The sequence below is a fragment of the Leuresthes tenuis genome, unplaced genomic scaffold, assembly GCF_036924035.1.
Source record: "Leuresthes tenuis unplaced genomic scaffold, fLeuTen1.0.hap1 SCAF_3, whole genome shotgun sequence".
NCBI lineage: Eukaryota > Metazoa > Chordata > Actinopteri > Atheriniformes > Atherinopsidae > Leuresthes > Leuresthes tenuis.
This window is the reverse complement of record NW_027325357.1, coordinates 28616178-28634608: the sequence shown is the minus strand read 5'-3', so window position 1 is coordinate 28634608 and position 18431 is coordinate 28616178. Positions and strand designations below refer to the sequence as shown.

General features: G+C 41.7%; 2 protein-coding genes across 6 annotated transcripts in view; one reads left to right on the top strand and one right to left on the bottom strand.

Moving 5' to 3' along the window:
• LOC140303919 (EF-hand and coiled-coil domain-containing protein 1) overlaps nucleotides 1-18431 on the bottom strand; it is a 169377-nt gene that overhangs the window by 82751 nt on the left and 68195 nt on the right. The window lies entirely within an intron of this gene.
• Nucleotides 1-18431, top strand: part of klhdc8a (kelch domain containing 8A) — a 57848-nt gene that overhangs the window by 32242 nt on the left and 7175 nt on the right. For all 5 annotated transcript variants that reach the window (XM_072382909.1, XM_072382910.1, XM_072382908.1 and 2 more), the window contains 2 exons: nucleotides 11788-11952; nucleotides 12024-12242. In XM_072382909.1, the coding sequence (XP_072239010.1) occupies nucleotides 11788-11952; nucleotides 12024-12242 (384 nt within the window). The remainder of the gene's footprint in view (nucleotides 1-11787; nucleotides 11953-12023; nucleotides 12243-18431) is intronic.

The window sequence follows — 18431 nt, the reverse complement described above, 5'->3', positions numbered from 1 at the left end:
ATCTATTTCAACTTTCTGCTTTTACATAGGTGCTCACTCTTGATCATGATCGGTGAATCCAGTACATTTGATTAGCAGCACCTGACCGCTACTTTCCCTCTTAATTCTTATGGACACGGTGAGGGTGGACTTAGTTTTTCTCACACTGCTTCTGTATTGATTACAGCAGTATTATCTTGTGTGTTTTTGTTCAGCTGAGGTCGTACTTACCTCATTTTAAAGCCTGATGATGAGTTGTTTCTAAGTTCTGATACATAAAACATGAAAAAGAGGGTGTGCTTACGTGACTGTGTGTGACTGTTGCTGTTTGTTTTTAGCAACTGCTCAGCTGAATGTCCTGAAACTTGGTGGAGAGTTGCAACACAAGCAAAGAGCCATTTTATTTTCCTGGTGGTAGATGCCACTTTGGCAACAGTTAGAGCTTCAAATCTTCTTGGAGGGGGCTCTTTGGGCTTTGCGCACCTGCATGTAAACAGTGGTTCATCCCTTTCTTCACATCAGATCCTCTCAAGCTCCGTCAGCCTGGATTTGAGGCTTCTTTGAACAGCAAACTTCAATTCATCTTGAGCCAAAGCCCAGATTAAAGCCTGTAGAACATCAGTGGGCAGATCTGTGGCTGCTGATTTAAACCAAAATCTCTCATGTGATTTGGCAAAACAAACATAAATGTGGAGTCTAACAGAGCCAGAACAGCAATTTTAGATGTATTCAGTGACACATGCAAAATATGCAGGGTGTCCATAAACTCTCTTTAAAATTTAAAAGATTTATTACAAAATCAAATAAACAGACAAATATGTGGAAATTGTTACAAAATGAGGAGTAGATATTAAAGTTTCTATAACTAATTTAATACACCTCTATATGAGCACCATATAGAGGTGTATTAAATTGCACGAAGCACATCAAAGAGGTACTTGATTTTTTGCTGTGTTCGCAGTAGCATAGCCTCATCAATGGTGGCAATGGCACCCGTGATCTTTTGCTTTAGATCAGCGATGCCCCGTATCTTTGTTCGATACACAATATCTTTAACATAACCCCTTAGAAAGAAGTCCAGGGGAGTGATATCTGGTGAACGAGGTGGCCAGGGAATGGCGCCATCCCTTTGTTCTTGGTCGTCCACTCCCCCCTTGATCCAACACTGTCCCTGTCTCCATAAAGTTCTTGTGCCATGCACAAATTGACGAACATGACGGTGGATCTCTTCCATACTTAGTTCTGTAGTTTCGCTGAGTCAGCATATTTGATTTTATTTCAATAAACCATAGCACACATTGTGCCTTTTCTTGAGGAGTAGCCATTTTTAGGGGCTCATTTAACAGAAATACCTGAAAAACACAAATGCAATGTGATTCAAAACTTTGAGAACTACTGAGTACATAGTAAGTAAGTAAGTAAACTTTATTTACATATCACCTTTCACAGATAAAAAGTATATAAAAATAACTATAATAAAACACCACCAATAAAACAAATGAATAATTCTAAAATCATCAAAGACAAAAAAGACCATAACAAGATAAAAATAAATAAAATATAGGTGAAGACAAAGGTAAGTTCACAACTGTCTAACTAAAAGCTTGCTTGAATAAAAAAGTTTTCAGTTGCTTCTTAAAAGAGTCCACAGATTCAGAGCACTTTAGTGAAAGAGGCGAGGCGAACCAGAGTTTGGGGGCCACTGCTTGAAAGGAACGGTCACCTTGAGACTCAATGAGACTCAATGAATAATTCCCTAAATATTCCCTATATAGACCAGTGAACAGTGCTGACCAACATGTCATTGGGGTCATCGGGTGGGAACCTCCTTTCATTAGTGTTTCGTCTAGTTGGGCCCACGACACCTCCAGGAGGCTAGACAGTGATCACTGGCATCCCAGAGTCACTCCCCTAATGCCAGCCATCACTGCTCCTCACACCACACCAACCATCTTTTCTTCTACAACTACAAGCTACCCCAGCCTCTCACCAACTGCACACCAGTCATTGTGGGGTGGGGATACAAACCGTGGTTGAAGAGGTAAATTTAAGTAGGAATGGGATTCAAACCCTGGTTTGGGTAGGGTTAATGAAAGTATAGATGGTGCCAGAGGTGGAGGAAGGACAAGACACACTTGTAGATTCTGCAGACAAACTCACCTAAACAGTCATACAATCACTAAAAATGCCAGCAAAAACAAAGCCATACAGACCAACTCACCTAAAATGGCCGCCTGGTTTCAAAATGCTCACATGGGCCACACCCTCCATTTGAATCTATCCTGGATTTCTTCCTTGCTTCTTCCAAGAGTATGTTTACCCTAAGTGCTCCCCTGCTGGGCCCCCAGCTACTATTGCTTCTTCTAATCCAAATCCCCTGACTGGACTTTACTGCCTCATCTGACACTTCCTTAACTATTTTCCTCACACTCTGTCCACCTACACCCAACTCCCTCAACAATGAGACAACAGACTTTACAACAAATCCTCCACATCCTACTTCCACTGGACATATTCTAACTTTCCATCCTCGCTGCTCTGCTTCTGCCCCCAACTCCGCATACCTAAGCTTTTTCCTTTCATATGCTTCTACCACTAATTCCTCCCAAGGAACAGTCAGATCTATGAAATACACTGTCATTCTACTTCTAGATCACAAGACTTTATCAGGCCTTAGATTTGTAGAGGCTATTTCCTGGGGAACAAGCTTTCCTCCTAAATCTATCTGCATCTCCTAATCACAAGCATCCTCCAAGCTGCCTTGCCTCCTTACTGTCATATTAACTTTCTCCCCCTCTTGAACAAACTGAATTGCCACTCTCTTCACCTTAAACCCTCCTAAATTTACCTGCCTTCGTTTGTCTTCAATACCTGCAGCTAAGCTTCTTAATACTTGGTTATGTCGCCACGTATACCGGCCTTGTGACAGACTAACCTTACAACCTGACAAAATGTGCCTTAGAGTTGCAGTACCTGAACATAACAAACATAGCGGGTCTCCATTTACCCAGAGTTTTAGGTTCAGGGGAGTTGGCAATACATCATATGTTGCCCCTATCAAAAATCTAATACTCCTTTCCTCCATACTCCACAGCTCTTTCCAACTAAGCTTTTTCTTCTCTACACCTTCCCAATTCAACCACTGTCCCTGCTTAGCCTGAGCCACTGCCTTTGCACCCCTTAACATTTCCTCCTGTCTACGAACCTGCTCAACAACTAGCTTTCCCTTTTCTCTAGGACCTGCTCTACTCCACTGGTTTGCCTGGGCCAAGCCCGAAGCCTCCCTGGCCTATTTGAACATTACCCACAATCTCCGTATCCCTAAGAGTTGTTTCTGCCTCCTGAGCTGCCATTCTTGGATTCCATTTCCTCCCCTTGCTTGGGTTTGGAACCACCTTACTAACTACCACATCTTTACTCCCAGCTAACAGGAGCTCTGTCCTAACTTTAGTACAAGATACAGTAGTTGAGAGCACATAGAGTAGGAGAAAGGTTGAGGGTGCATATTGGCTGAATCATATATGATGTGTCACAATTTTATTAAAAAATACAGAAATAGGATTTATTTGACCGTAGATGAGGCACCGTTTTAGGCCTGTTGCTGTTTGGAGGCGCATAAGGTAAAAACTGCTTTTAAACTTTTTAAAGGGGATTAACAGTTGGAGAATCTGAAGACAAATGAGAGGACATCGTTGTGAAACAGACACAACAAAGAGGCCAGAGACTGCAACGTGGGGAAAGGATGGTCTATAAACAACACCGGCGCCTATGACCAAGCATACAAGTAGAAAGTTGAAGTGCTTCCTCCAGCTACGTGTGTCACAACATTACGAATTAGCTTATTTTTGGATGAAGTGGCTTTACGTGTGAGGAGAGCAACTATAATTCACAGGACATTTCACCGATGGCTGGGGGCAGGATTTTTTCACAGTTGACTAATGGACTGTGATACCGCAGTGCTAACAGCGAAGATAATCTGGATGTTATCAAGGATCCATGTGTACAGCAGTGTTAAATTCTAATGTTCATTCAACAGCTATTTTGTTTGTGTCCACTTCTTTTGCTCACTACATCATTCTGTGTCATTTTTGTGTCAGTATTATTTTAAAATGTTGTGTTAATGTTGTAAAGCACTGGCAACATCTGTCAAAGAGTACATATCCCCATATATATACTCGGTAGCCTGGCCTCAGGTGATGTCATTTAATTACCCTGTGGGTGCCCTTTTGAGTGCAGCTCTGAATCAGTGGAGTATCACTTTAATTAAAATTGTAAACATTTTCTGTGCCCTTTCTGATGGCAAAACTCTAAAATGCCACAGAGGAACTTGAAAATGTTTGTTTTTAAAAGAAAAGAAAGCATAATTACTTTGGTGTAAATTGTATACAGATATTCACAATGACTGCTCTTTGCTATAAATGTCAGATCAAGTGTAGTTTACTTCAACTTTAACCAAGAAGCAAAGTGAATGTTCCAGTCTGCTGTTTTTGGGCTTCGTTTTATTCTCACATTTCGAAGTCTGCGTGAACAGAAAGCTTCACGGCCTGAAACGAGACTGTGATAAGAAACGCATCTGTCAGTGTCTGCTGGAACAGAGATAGATGCAATACACACACAGACTCATTGGCCGAACGCAGGCTTCGTCATGCTGCTCCTTCCATCTCTTTGACCAGTCTTCGATCCTCAGCCCTTTTTCTTGTGATTTTCTCGCTAAGCTCATACACAGCGGCTGAAAAGATGGACAGATAGTCTGACAAAATGATCAATAGAGCCAAATGGAAACAGATGTGGTGTGTTTGAATTGCAGTTGCCAAATTGACTAAATGATGGCATTTTTATTGAAATTTGTCGAATGATTATTTGCCAGATATTAGATCATTAACTTCAAGTAATGAGCCATTCTTTGCCACAAAATGAGTATGAGGTATTTTGGAAACTTTTTACCTTTTTTGTTATTCGTGTTATGTGAGTGGGTTGAGGTTAGATTTTGAAGTAAGTGGCTTCTACAAAGAAGCACTCGAAAAATGAGTAATATATAAACATAATAGAAATGTGTATTCCCTCCCTGCAGCTCATTTCCTCTTCAATTCAATGATTAATGCTGCATTTTCTCCTGCCTCAACACTCTCCCTCAGTCCCATTCTCATGCTAGACGTGTCATTTGAAAGTGCCAGACGTGGACTGATGCATTTTCATTCTGCGGCTGAGCTCCCTCTCCTTCCCATGTCTGTCACAGTCTCTTGCCTTGTCACGAGTCCCAGTCCTGGTCAGAATTTTTTTTTTGCACTCACGACTTGTGAGCACAGAAATACCTACCAAATTTCAAATACCTACCAAAAAAAATTTAAATAATGTTTTATGATCTGCGTAATTGAGCAAATGCTACTGGAGACAAAAGTACACAAGCACACTTTCGATGTGCCGAAGTTCCTCGAACAAAACTAAAAAGCCTTGTGTTTACCGTTCGGTCTTCTCATGACCTGAATACTGGGGTGTTTTCAAGACAAGACAGCTGCCTGAAAGCATCAGGAATGCTATTATCAGAAGAACTGAACAATCCCAAAGGTTACAAGCTGACAGCCAAAGGTCTTCAAATCCAATTTTCAACTGTCAGTAGTGTGATCAACAAGTTTTACTGTGGTAATACTGTGAAGATGCATCGGGATGCAGAACACAAAGGAACACCATGCAGGATGTCTAAAGTGCCTTAAGCTGACCTGGAGCCACCTGGAGTGATGGTTTCTTCCTGTACCGTCTGGTTTACACTGAACCAAGCAAAGATAAGGAGATAACCACTGTCAATGGAACGACTAATGTTTGCAAAATATCACCATAGATGTAGCGCGCTCTTTCTGGGATAATGCTCTGCAAACAGAAGAAACCACACTAGAGAATTTTTGGAATGCAGTGATTCAGTTTGCTAATAGGCAACAACATAAAACCCAATCAGAACCATCTACAATACATATATGGAAAAATGGTAGAGGTATATCATGCTGTGGGACTGCTCAGCTGCCTCTGAAAAAAGAAATCAGAACATTACCAAAACATTTTAGAGCAAAATGAGTTACAAAGGATCTGAGAACAATCCAAAGCACATACCTTGCAGCCCAAATATATGCTTAAAATGGACAACTGTGCAGATTTACTGTGGCTTCTGGCCTGGTGCAAACTCTATTTTGGCGTTTATTTGTCACTCTGTAATTACAGATGAAGTGCAGTGTTTTAATGTTTATGCATTTAGCAGACGCTTTTGTCCAAAGCGACTTACAAATGAGCATATAACATTACAGCTGACGTCAAAGCTAACAATAAGCTACATAGAAGGAAGCCACTAGTCAGACTTTGTGAGAGGTGATGGGGCAACAGTGTAGAGATAGACGGCAGGTATAGAGGGAAGTACAGAAAGATAAAATGCAGAGATAGAGGGGGTAGGAAAGTTCAGGGTAAGTGCTAGGATAGGAAATGCTCTCTGAAGAGCTGGGTCTTCAAGAGTTTTTGAAGATAGACAGGGATGCTCGGTTCTTGTAGCGCTCAGTAGGTCATTCCTCCATCGTGGAATGATGCATGGAAAGAGTCTGGATTGCCTTGCTGGACGATAATCCTTTGACGACCGGAGTGACCGAGTCGTGACGTAAGCCTAACAGTAGTCAGTTGCACGTCTGACATAGTGATTTTTGTGCCTGACCAAATATGAGTTTCCCTTTCAGAGCACACATTACGTGTGTGTGTGTGTTTGGGGTGGGGTGGAATGGGGTAAATGAGTCATGCTATGACCTGGAATCTAAGAGCAGAATCTAACACCCACTGCACCCAAGTTTTTTGCAGTCCTTCATGTTTGTTGTATTTATGTTTGTTTGTTGTTGTTGTTTTTTTATTGATACATCTTAATGACTCTATTTGGAATGCTATCTTCCACTGTTTCACTTGTATTGTCCCCGAGAGGAGAGGAATAAAACGTAACCAAGTGATCAGGGGGCAGTGCCACACCGGCAAGTTTATATTCACGTCTTCATCCTCTAAGATAATAGCTGTCAGATATATCAGAGGCTGCAATGATAGCTGGCTGTTTCCGTTGTTATTGGGGTTTTTTGCTGCATGTTGGGGCTTTAATGATTCTTTCTCTCTCTTCAATGTGCTGTCCATATCTGAACCATAAAAAGAGAACAAATTTGAATGTGAAGTGAAGTCTTACGACACTCACGGAGAAGGTCATTTTTCAAGAGTTGCGAATGACACGTGTTCCGATGTGGATATGGATTAATTTGCTCATTCGAGTCACATTTTCCCTCCTGAAGCTTGTAGGGGGGGTACTTCACAAGGCTCCATGATGGATCATACTTAAGGGTATGAACAAACAAATTACAGTCTTTTGATTACCAACATGTCTGCTTTTTTCTTTCACTTTAATTGGTCCTGCTCCTGCTAGACTCACTTTGTCATTTTGTCCTCACCTACAGAACTGCACACACCCATAGGTGCTATTTAGGATTTGCCTGGGATAGTAAATCCCAGCTGTCTTAAAGTAACCAGCAATGACCTTGAATTAAATTAAAAACCTTTGGAGAGAGAGCTGAAATTTACCATCAGAACAAGAATGTGCAAACTTTAGAAAATAAGTTGGAATCAATAGCAATGAAAGAGTGGCAGAAAATACCTGCAGTCAGGTACAAGAAGCATTTATACAGCTCCAAGAAATGTTTAGAAGAAGTCACTGTGCCCAAAGTGTCTGCAGCTAAGTATCAGTGAAGGGTGCCAATAATTGTCTTTAGGGTACGTTTTTTCTTGTATCTCTCATTTCACTTTATTACAAAATATATTGTGACGACAACTGCTGGGATGGGCTCCAGCCCACCCGCTGCCCGATTAACGGATTGACGGTATAGAAGATGGATGGATGGATATTGTGACGACCCCCGTTCTCTCTTCTGGTCGTCCTTTGTTTTTTTGTTACAGACTCATTTCAGGTAGATGGGTGGAGCTGAGGACCTGATAACATACACCAGGGCAGTCTGGGCCCAGGTTATTTAGCTGGCTCCTCATTCACGATTTCTCTCTCTTTCTCTGATCATTTTTGGCTTGTTTGGGTTTGTGTTTCTTTGTTTTATCATAACCACACCTCACTTATGTACAACCTTGCATACATTACTGGCTTTACTGATTGCAGACTCTTTATTATGTTGTTTTAGGTTGTACTTATAAATAAATTGTCAGTTTAAAGTTACTTAGGAAATGTGTGTTCTCCCTTTTTGTCATGGCTCATGAGTCTGGTCATGACAAAATGGGGGCAAAGCTCGGGAGCATCTCCGTGGCTGTGGGAAGTGGCCAGTTTCTGGCTGTTTTCTTCACTCCACTGGTTTAGCGTGCATAAGTACCCCCCACATGTGACTGCCAGAAAACTAGGGCAGAGTTAGTAAGGTAAGTTTTCTGTTCAGTAAGGTTAGGGGGAAACTCTCTATGATTTTTGGTTTCCCATAAATGCTGGTTTTCATAAAGCAGTTGTGGAAATATATTGTGTACTGTACTGTTTGCTTAATTCATACCTTAAATCGGGGTTTCAAAAATGGCTTCAGTGGATGAGTTTTTTCAGTCTCCTTCTGATCACTTTCTCAGTCAGTACACCAAAGATCAGCTTTTAAAAATAGCTGACCATTATGGGATTGGGATTGGTGATAAACGATTGAAAGAAAATATTAAAGCCATTTTGAAGGCAAACTTGGTGGAGGCTGGTTTCAGCCCAAGGTGACTAATGTGACATTAAGTTTTGAACAACAGAAAGAGTTGTTAACAATGCAATTGGAAGATGAGAAACTAAAGGAAAAGGAACTTGAAATACAATTAGAACTTGAACAAATGAAATTCAAAACAGAACAGACCAAATTAGAGTTGGAACAGTATATGTTGGACCTGATTAAGGAGGGCAAGTTTATTGATAGTGCAGGCAGGGACAGTGTGGGGTCTAGTGATTTTTTTTCCCTCGATGTGATGTAAGTGCAAAGTTAAGGTTGGTGCCAAAATTCAATGAGAAAGATCCTGATGCTTTTTTTCCCCTTGTTTGAGCGGGTTGCAGAAACTTGTGATTGGACAGACACTGAATGCACCCTGTTGCTTCAATGTATATTCACTGGAAAAGCACAGGAAGCATATTCTGCATTAAGTTCAGCAGATAGTAAAGTCTACGTTAAAGCGAAAGCTGCTGTCCTAAAAGCCAATGGGTTGATACCCGAAGCCTAGCTGCAGTGTTTCAGGGGTTTGAAAAAGAGGGAGCACCAGACTCATGTCGAATTTGTGAGAGATATGGTTCTCCAGTTTAATTGTTGGCATACAGCATCAGAGGTGGATACTTTTCAGCAGCTTTGCGATTTAGTAACACTTTAACAATTTAACATCTGTGTGCCAGAGAGTGTTGCTACTTACTTAAATGAACGAAAAGTTAAAACACCCCAGGAAGCAGCAGTGCTTGCCGACGAGTATATGCTGACTCATAAAAGTACCTTTGGTGACGACAGTTTTGCGCAGAATAGTTGTTCGGCACACACAGGTATATCTTTTCTGTCAAATGGGAAGTTTGTTCCTCCAGGTCTGAGCATAGCTGGAAGAAAGGTGATCCCAGTAAGATTTGTAATTACTGTCAGCGTAAAGGGCATTGGAAAAATGACTGTCCTGTGCTTAAAGAGAAATTAAAGTTCTCAAGTAGGGCACAGGTAAAACCAGCTGCTTTGGCTGCCTCTGTTGTTTCAGCCCAGATGGCGTTCCAAACACACAGTCCCTCTGATCAAGGTCCTGTGGATGAGTCCAAAAGTGATGACTTTTCTGCATTTATTTCAGATGGTTATGTCTCCTTGTTTGGGGAAAGTGTGGCAGTTAAAATCTTGAGAGACACTGGGGCAAAGCATAGTTTTGTCTGCGAGTCTGTCCTTCCTTTCTCCTCAGTTTCAGATACTGGGAATTTACTGGCATGAGCATTATTCCAGTGCCGGTACATAAAATGGAATTGGCTTGTGGGTTTGTCACTGGAGTGGTGACAATTGGGGTCCGTCCACCCTTACCTGTGGAAGGCATTGACATGATTCTTGGTAATGATCTGGCAGGAAATAGAGTTTGGGCTGATGTTCCGCCCCATGTTGTCACTCAGGTTCCTGTACGCCCATCATTACCGACAGAGGTGGTAGAAACAACTGAGGTTTTGCCCGAGGTGGAGTGGTTTCCAGTTTGTGCAGTAACTCGAGCCATGAGACTGGGAAATGATAAGGCTGCAAAAATAGGTTCATGAACCCCTCTTGTAGTGTACACATACCATAATCCCCTTACCTTTTTGCGCTCTTTGCAAAATCCTATTCAGCGGTTAATGAGATGGGCACTATTTTTGCAGCCTTATCATTTAGATATTCAACATATAAAAGGCAGTGACTGATGCCCTGTCACGGGCCTTCTAGTTGTGTTAAGGGAGTAATTGTTAATGTCACCATATTTCTGCCCTTTTTGGGCTGTTCGTCTCTCTTAAAAATGCTCCTGTAGGTACCCAGGTTGCGGAGGGGATGAGATAGTCCTGAGGGATCGGTGAAAGGTATGAGGTACTTGGTAATTTCAAACAAATTCGGAAGGTTGAGTCATTCAGTTAATACTGTAAAGGGATGTTGTCCGTTTTTGTTATTGATATAATTGCTGTGATGTAAATAGATCTGACATATTTTGGCAGAGTACCAAGTAGGTCTCTGCTCTTATGTAGGGGGTGTGACGACCCCCGTTCTCTCTTCTGGTCGTCCTTTGCTTTTTTGTTACAGACTCATTTCAGGCAGATGGGTGGAGCTGAGGACCTGATAACATACACCTGGGCAGTCTGGGCCCAGTTTTATTTAGCTGGCTCCTCACTCACGATTTCTCTCTCTCTCTTTCTCTGATCATTTTTGGCTTGTTTGGGTTTGTGTTTCTTTGTTTTATCATAACCACACCTCACTTATGTACAACCTTGCATACATTACTGACTTTATAGATTATAGACTCTTTATTATGTTGTTTTGGGTTGTACTTATGAATACATTTTCAGTTTAAAGTCACTTAGGAAGTGTGTGTTCTCCCTTTTTATCATGGCCCATGAGCCTGGTCATGACAATATTTTTTTAATAATTCCCAATAAACTATCCTGAATATACATAATAGGTTCGTAAAAATATTCCACAATCTATGCATCATTCAGGAGTACCACTAACTCTGACCAAGAGCGGAACTACTCATCCAGCTTTATATACTCAGGCAGATTTTGTCATGAGCAGTGGTGGCAAGGGAGGACCAAGATGCAGAACTCAAAAAGCAAGCTTGATTTATTAACAACGAGGCAAAGAGGCAAGAACAAAAAGCACGGCTGAGCCAGATATCAATAACCTTAACTGTGAAAAACAAAACAAGACAAGACTATGAATAATGAAACAAGACTATGACTATGAAACTATGAGGCAAAACCTGACCTGACAAAACATGAGCAATGACCATGAAAAGTGAGGTGAGGATTCTGCAGTGACTGAGGGAAACCTGGAAACTAAATACTGTGGGGAGGTGCTGGTGTGCAGCTGTGAACAGAAACAGGCGACGTGAGTGAAACTTAACGTGACAGGGGAAAAAACATGACATGAAATTAACCTAGAACCTGAAAACAAGACAAAACAAGACTCAAAACATGTCGTGACAGATTTTAGCTCTTCGTAAACGAACGTGCCGTGGAAGAGTTTCCATCATCTGGGCTGAAAAATACTGGCTTCGCTTTTGCTAACCAGAAATGTTAAGATCATGGAACTCTGTGTGTTCGAGTAGATGGTCGGGCTCTGGCCATTGGAGGCATGGGTGCTGACCTCCTCCCTCGCAGCATCCTGCAGCAGTATGACCTCCGAAAGGATGTGTGGGCGCTACTTCCTCCAATGCCGACCCCCCGCTATGATGCCGACACACATCTGCTTGGCAATAAGCTCTATGTGGCAGGTACTGGTACATCAGCATGTTCACTGTTTCTTGATTAGACTTCCTTATAAAAAGGGACATTTTTCTTGAAGGTGGCCGACAGTGTAAGCGGCCGGTGAAGGCTTTTGAGGTGTACGACACAGAAATGCGTTCTTGGACGTCACTCCCTATCATGCCATGTAAACGTACATATGGGGGTGTGATATGGGACTCAGCTGGGAGGCTATGTCTACTGGGAGGACTACGGCAGGGTGGTGGACACCAGAGCTCCAAGTTCACGAAGAACGTCAACATCTTTGACACCAACCAAGGTACAAACACACAAGACACCCTCTTCTTAATGGCTCCCCTCTTATTTATTTCATCTTACCTTCTTTTTTTTCTCTTCCATGTGTAAGTAAAGTTTTCAGTCCTGATCGATGGTAAATTTAGTTTGATACCATAAGTTGCAGAAGTCTACAAACTAGGATAAGAAGTCATGCAATAATGACCCTTTCTCCATTATTTTGTGAGTAACCCTGAAGTCTAACAGCAGTGAACAGTTAAGAGTTGGATACCTTTGCTTAGAACTGGGGGGTTGGCAGTTTGTCTCCCGCAGCTCTTTTTCTAACTTCTCGCTGTTGCTGCTCACTCTTGTTCCATTATGACGAGCAATATTTGAAGTGCTGTCACTTTTGAGAAATCCTGAAAATGGCCGTTGTGATGTTCTATAGACGTTCAGAGACAAAGGCGCTGCGTCTTTTGTGACTGCAGACACCCACTTTGTTATACCGCAGTTGTATAATTGTTGCAATAATTTAGCGGGCCACAGGCTTATACACTATTGTGTTATTTTTTGGTGATGAATAGTGACAGTTTGATATAAAATCTTTGAGGTTGTCACTTTCTACACCGGTCACGTAAAAATGTGTAAATTACTCCCCTCTCTCTCTCTCACACACACACACACACACGAATATGCAGGTCACCCTGTGTGTCAAAGGGCTCTTTAAGAACCTCTGAACCTTATTATTAATTCTTTGTCTCAGAAGATACCAAACCTGTCATTTATTCTACAGAAGAACAATTGAGTATGAAGTCCAGGTACTGAATATGTCACCTCGAGTTTGAATTTTTTACTTAATTCAAGCAGAGCGGAACTTCAGTGAGGAGCTGGAACGAGGGCAGAACCTCTGGAGGGATTGAGGACTTTAAAGACATGCATATATAACGCTTCTTTGTCAGAAGCTACATATACAATATTCTGAGTGACTCGAAAAGTTTAGTGCACATTCTGGAAAGAAAATGTGACATTTTGGGACTTTAATTTATATTTAATTTAATTCCTTCTGACAGGCAGACAAATAGTTTGGTGTTGAAATTTTCAACATAAACCAAAGAGCCCCATTTCCAATCTGTGCAGACACCTCTGTTGTATCTGTGTCTCATTTCCTGTCAGCACTCCTTGGCCCAACAAACTCATCCAACCCCCCTAAAACTAATTCAAGCAAAGGTCATCAAGTTGGGTAGCACAGCTGCATGTAAACATGAAATGAAAAAAGTAATCAGAACTTTCTGTGTCTCTGCAGGGAGTTTTCTGAAGCGATGTCACAATGTCCCATAGTTAAAATAATAATTTCATTCAGACAACGTGAAGTTTGAGCATGTCTGCCATCCTAATCGAAAAAGTATGTTGGAATGGGCCAAGCTCTGAGAACGAAACTGCTCAGTTAGGTGCTTCTCAACTCCAAATACACTGACATATACATTAGATATGTCTTTAAGTCACAATAGATCATCAGAAATATAACATCAGTGCTTCTTAGTCTACTATCGTAATGTGTGATAGTCTGACTAAACTGTGTAATGTACGACAGCCACATGGAGATGACATCAGTGCCACAAATGGGTGTGACAGACTATTATTCAGGAGAGTGAGGTGCTTCCCCAATTACAAACCCCTTCACCATTGACCTGAGAACCTGCTGAACATGAAAAAGAAAGGCTTCAGGGAAGGAGTTATTGAGTACTGTTCAAAAACAGCTGAAATAGAAGATAACAGAGCACAAGGAGGTGTACAGGAAGCAAGCTTCAGCAGAACAGTGTGTGAGGTGTGTGGTCAGGAGGAAAAGGGTCACAGGCTTTAAGGTGAAAAAGGATCAGACTGATGAAAGCCTGGATAGAGCCAATGAGCTGAACATGTATTTCAGTCGGTTCAGCTCAGATCAACACTCAGCATGCTCCTCACCTGCGTCCTGGCAACACAAACCTCACATCCTCCCTGTCACGCTTCCATAATGTCACACTTCACCTCAGTCATGGATCTTAGCACAGCCGCACCAACACCACGTGCCTTGTTCCAGTATCCCACATCATTGTGCATTTTGTTTCTTTTAACAAAATGCTCATTTGTTTGATGACTAACCTTAGAGGGCTGCATTGACAACAATATGGGAATGATCTTTTGTATTATGTTGAAGTTACGTTATCATATGAGCACAGACACGAATAAGGATATGCATGCCTCCCAGAAAGTTTGCAATATTCAGTTACAATCATTTTACTTTTAGGTATTCCTCCTTTTTACTGACATGAAGGTTTCTCCTTGTCATACAGTAGCCATTATCATTACCCTCACCTTGCAGAGAGAGGGTTTACTACTTAGTGAAGCTCATTCCTCTTGGATTTCTGTGCATATTCTCCCACACTCTCACTATCCCATAATGCAGCCAGATGACTTATCCCTCTACCTGGCAAAGACAGCCCAGTGTAACAGGTGAACAAATTGAGAAGGGAACGGAAGGAGAAATGGGAAAGCAAAAATCAATAAGTCATTCTCGACAGCCGGGTCTGTGGTCACACTTTGGGATCGGTCGAATGGAAGCCAAATAAAGCAGAACATGGGAGCGATAACGTTAATATATGATAATGGAGAGCGACTCTGACTTGTGTGTGAGGGAGAGAGGAAGAAAGGCGAAAAGAGGACGCCTACAAGCACACACAAACATAAGTTTGCCAGTGTTGATGCACGCGCACACAAACACATGCGAGCGGCGAAGGCAGCCTCGTTTCTGCGATCTAATTTTGGTTGAGATGAGATGGAAGATGAGCTGTTGAGGGAGGGTTGAGGATGAGGAGCGCTTCAAATTACAAGATCCAGAAACAGATTGCTTTATTATCCATCTGCAGCAATATCTGTCCACACATACACACAGTCATGCAATCTGCTGTCACACATTGATATCATATTACTCTTCCATTCCATATCGCCTGTATTAAGACGCAAGTCTGTTAACGGATGTTGTAATGCAGGCTGCGTACAACAAGTATACTGAAAACCCAGAGAACGAACAATAACAAATTAACAAATTGTCAGAGAAGGAAACATTTCATCACAGTTTTTCTTGTGACACATCGTCAATTTATGAGCTCGGACCGACTAAAACAAATTAAAACTTCTTGACAAATGTGTGCATTTTCCCCTCAATCAACTTTTTCAGGGGCCTAGAACTATTTTGCAGCTCAGGAACCATGCAAAGATGCTTAAACCCTGAAGCCTAAGGGCTTTTTAAAGAAACAATTCAGTTATTAACAATTGACTTTGGTGTCTTTGGTTACTGAATTACCATCTATTGGTCCCCATCACCCAGCCGCAGTGAGATAAGCAAAAACTCTTGACAGAGTATTGGGAAATGAGACCATTGATATGTAAATCCAACTTCTTTTTAAAGATTCTTAAAGGGATGTTTTTTAAGTAGGGTTGTATGGTTTTATGTATGTGCAATACTTGCTCAAAGGGTAGTTATTCTGATTATGTTCTTAACAGGCGTAATGAATAAGATGCCCATACGAGTGTAGCACCTCATGCCTGAATTCCATCCCTCTGTCACTGTGATCTTTGTTCCTTCACCATAATAACTGTCTGACAAAGCACGGAGCATTGCTCAGGTTTCTCCCCTGGCCCAAAAGTGTGTCTTTTCACCCGCTGTTCATCCAGACCTTGTGACAGAAACAAACCATCTGATCTCTGACAATAAAGTCCAAAATGAATAACTGAGTTTGTAAAAAAGAAGGCGAAAGTTGTATAAATAAGCAGAAGTGGCAACTCTGAAGCCAAACGCATGTGTTATAAAGCTACTGCTGTTTACTCTGAATATGACCTCATTCAGATGAAGGGGATCTAAAAAGGCTGCTCAGATGGCAGTGTCTTATTCAGAGTAATGTCTTGGCTTTTTATTGGAACATGACTGCACATGTGAACATAGTGTTTAGTGTTAGAGTTTGAAGAATTAGAAAGTTTCCTGGCAGACAAGCTAAGCTAAAAGCTTCTTCGAAAGGAGGCCAAGAGCGAATACTTCATCAGTGAAAAAAAAATTCTTCAAACAAATGCTGTGCTGTAGATTTGTACTCTGCATCTGTTCCACATCAGAAAAACAGAGGGTTAGAATGAACTGTGCACGTATGTAACAGCTGTCGGACGTATAAGGGACTCAGGTATAAAAGTGCATGAAATGTTTGAGGTTCAACTTGAGGTTAACCCTAACCCTAACCTGATGTACTTTTTTCAGTACCACCTTAACTGAGGTTCGAAGCCGATGCTAACAGCATCCCTGCTGCCGTGCTAAATTCTTCACACACACTAAGCACTTCTACAGGACATTATGAAAAGAAAGACAAGTCGTTGTGTTAATCAGACCTATGTGTCACCAAGCTGAGGGGAGACAGTCTGCAGTGAAAAGCGTATCAGTCCCATTGGGGCCAACCTGTAACAGGTATATGACCATGCTGCATGTTTGATCTATGTCACACTTGGTGAAGAAAAAAAAGAAAAAAAGGACCCAAACACAAAGAAGAAGATGGAATTAAGCAGAAATGAAAATCGAGCTTAAACTGCCTGCCCTCCTGGGCCAGTGATTATTATTACAACAACACAGTGAGATACATTTCGTCCGTCCAAGAGGATCACCTCTGCCGTATCTGAGATTCCACATGTGACAGACACAATTTATCAAAGACCAAGAACTAATCATCCTACTCTAGTTTTAATCATGAGGGAGAATTACAGAGGAGAGCCGTGGATGGAATTACTATCTCACAGACTACAAAGCCCAGCCTTCAGAGAGTGGCCTCATCTCCTTCTTTCCATTGTTTCACCCTCTCTCTGCCTGTGTTCTCTCTCGATGTGTTTCCCTCTGTCTCTGTCTCTTTATTCTCCTTCTCTACCCTGTCAGAGTAGAATAATGTGTGCTGGTGTTTTGCCCCGCAGCCCACATAGAAAATCTTGACGTGAAGATTTGCGTTATCCCTCCAAAGCAAACGGGAATTGGGCATGAAAATGCAGCCGTGTCTCTGAGGACTGCACCATTAGTCTGAAGCCTGAAGTTTCAGCATGGAAATATTTTTACCCACTGAGACCAAATATAATGAATGTACAGTGTGTATAGCTAAAGACAGAGGGCAACATTTGTGTGTTAGTCCATTTAGTGCCAGTATCATGTTTTTTTTTTCTTCCCCTATTGGTGTTAGCCTGCAAAAAAAAGCCTTTTTACCTTAGCAAGGAGACATATTATCTGGCTCTAAAGGTTATAAAGGTTTTATGTACCAGGACAAATTAAAGCAATCCTCTGGTAAATGCAACAGACATATTACACTGTGTTATTATTTATCTAATAATAATTAAGCCAAAATGCAAAAACAGTGTGTGAAAGTCCACCCTCACTGCCTCCAAAGGAATTAAGTTGCAGCCAGGTGCTGCGAATCAAATGTACTTTTGTACGTGTGAGCACCTCTATAAAAGCAGAAGTCAGTTTGCTGATCTGCAGGATTCAGGTGTGTGTTACCAAGGAGGAAAGACATCAGCAGTGATCTTAGAGAAGCAATTGTTGCTGCCCATCAATCTGGGAAGGGTTACAAGGCCATTTCCAAACTATTTGGAGTCCATCAATGTAGTCCAGACAGAATGATTATTCACATCTGGAAAACATTCAAGACAGCTGTCAATCTTCCCAAAAGTGAACGTCCCAGCAAGTTCAAACCAAGGTCAGACTGATTTAATAATGACATAAATGGAATTCACTGAACTGTACAGATTAGCAGGACACGGTCGTGCAATACTCAAAGGAAAGAGGCTTTTCCCCTGAGTGGAGGGCAGAACAGAGGAGAGGGCCAGCTGTGATCTCTCCTCAGTTCTCCTCAGTGTAACTTAGCCAGACTGCAAAGGGAAACGCAGCTCTTCATTACACACTGCTTAAACACTCCACATGTGGCCTCATCCTCCGCTTTTGTCTGTTTGTCGTAATGGTGTTTGTCTCTTCCTCTTGTTTAAGAAAAAGATTGAAAATAAATTAAGGGAGGAAAAGGCGGTGATCATGAAAAGAAAGAAAGTGAGGAGTTAAGCCTAGTTTATGCATCTGACGCCGTCATTGAGCATTCGAAGTTCTGCGTCGAGGGAACGCGTTGCTCTGCAATTCAGGGGGGTGTGGCTGTGTGTTTGTGTGGTTTCAGGGGTTATAGCCGAATCC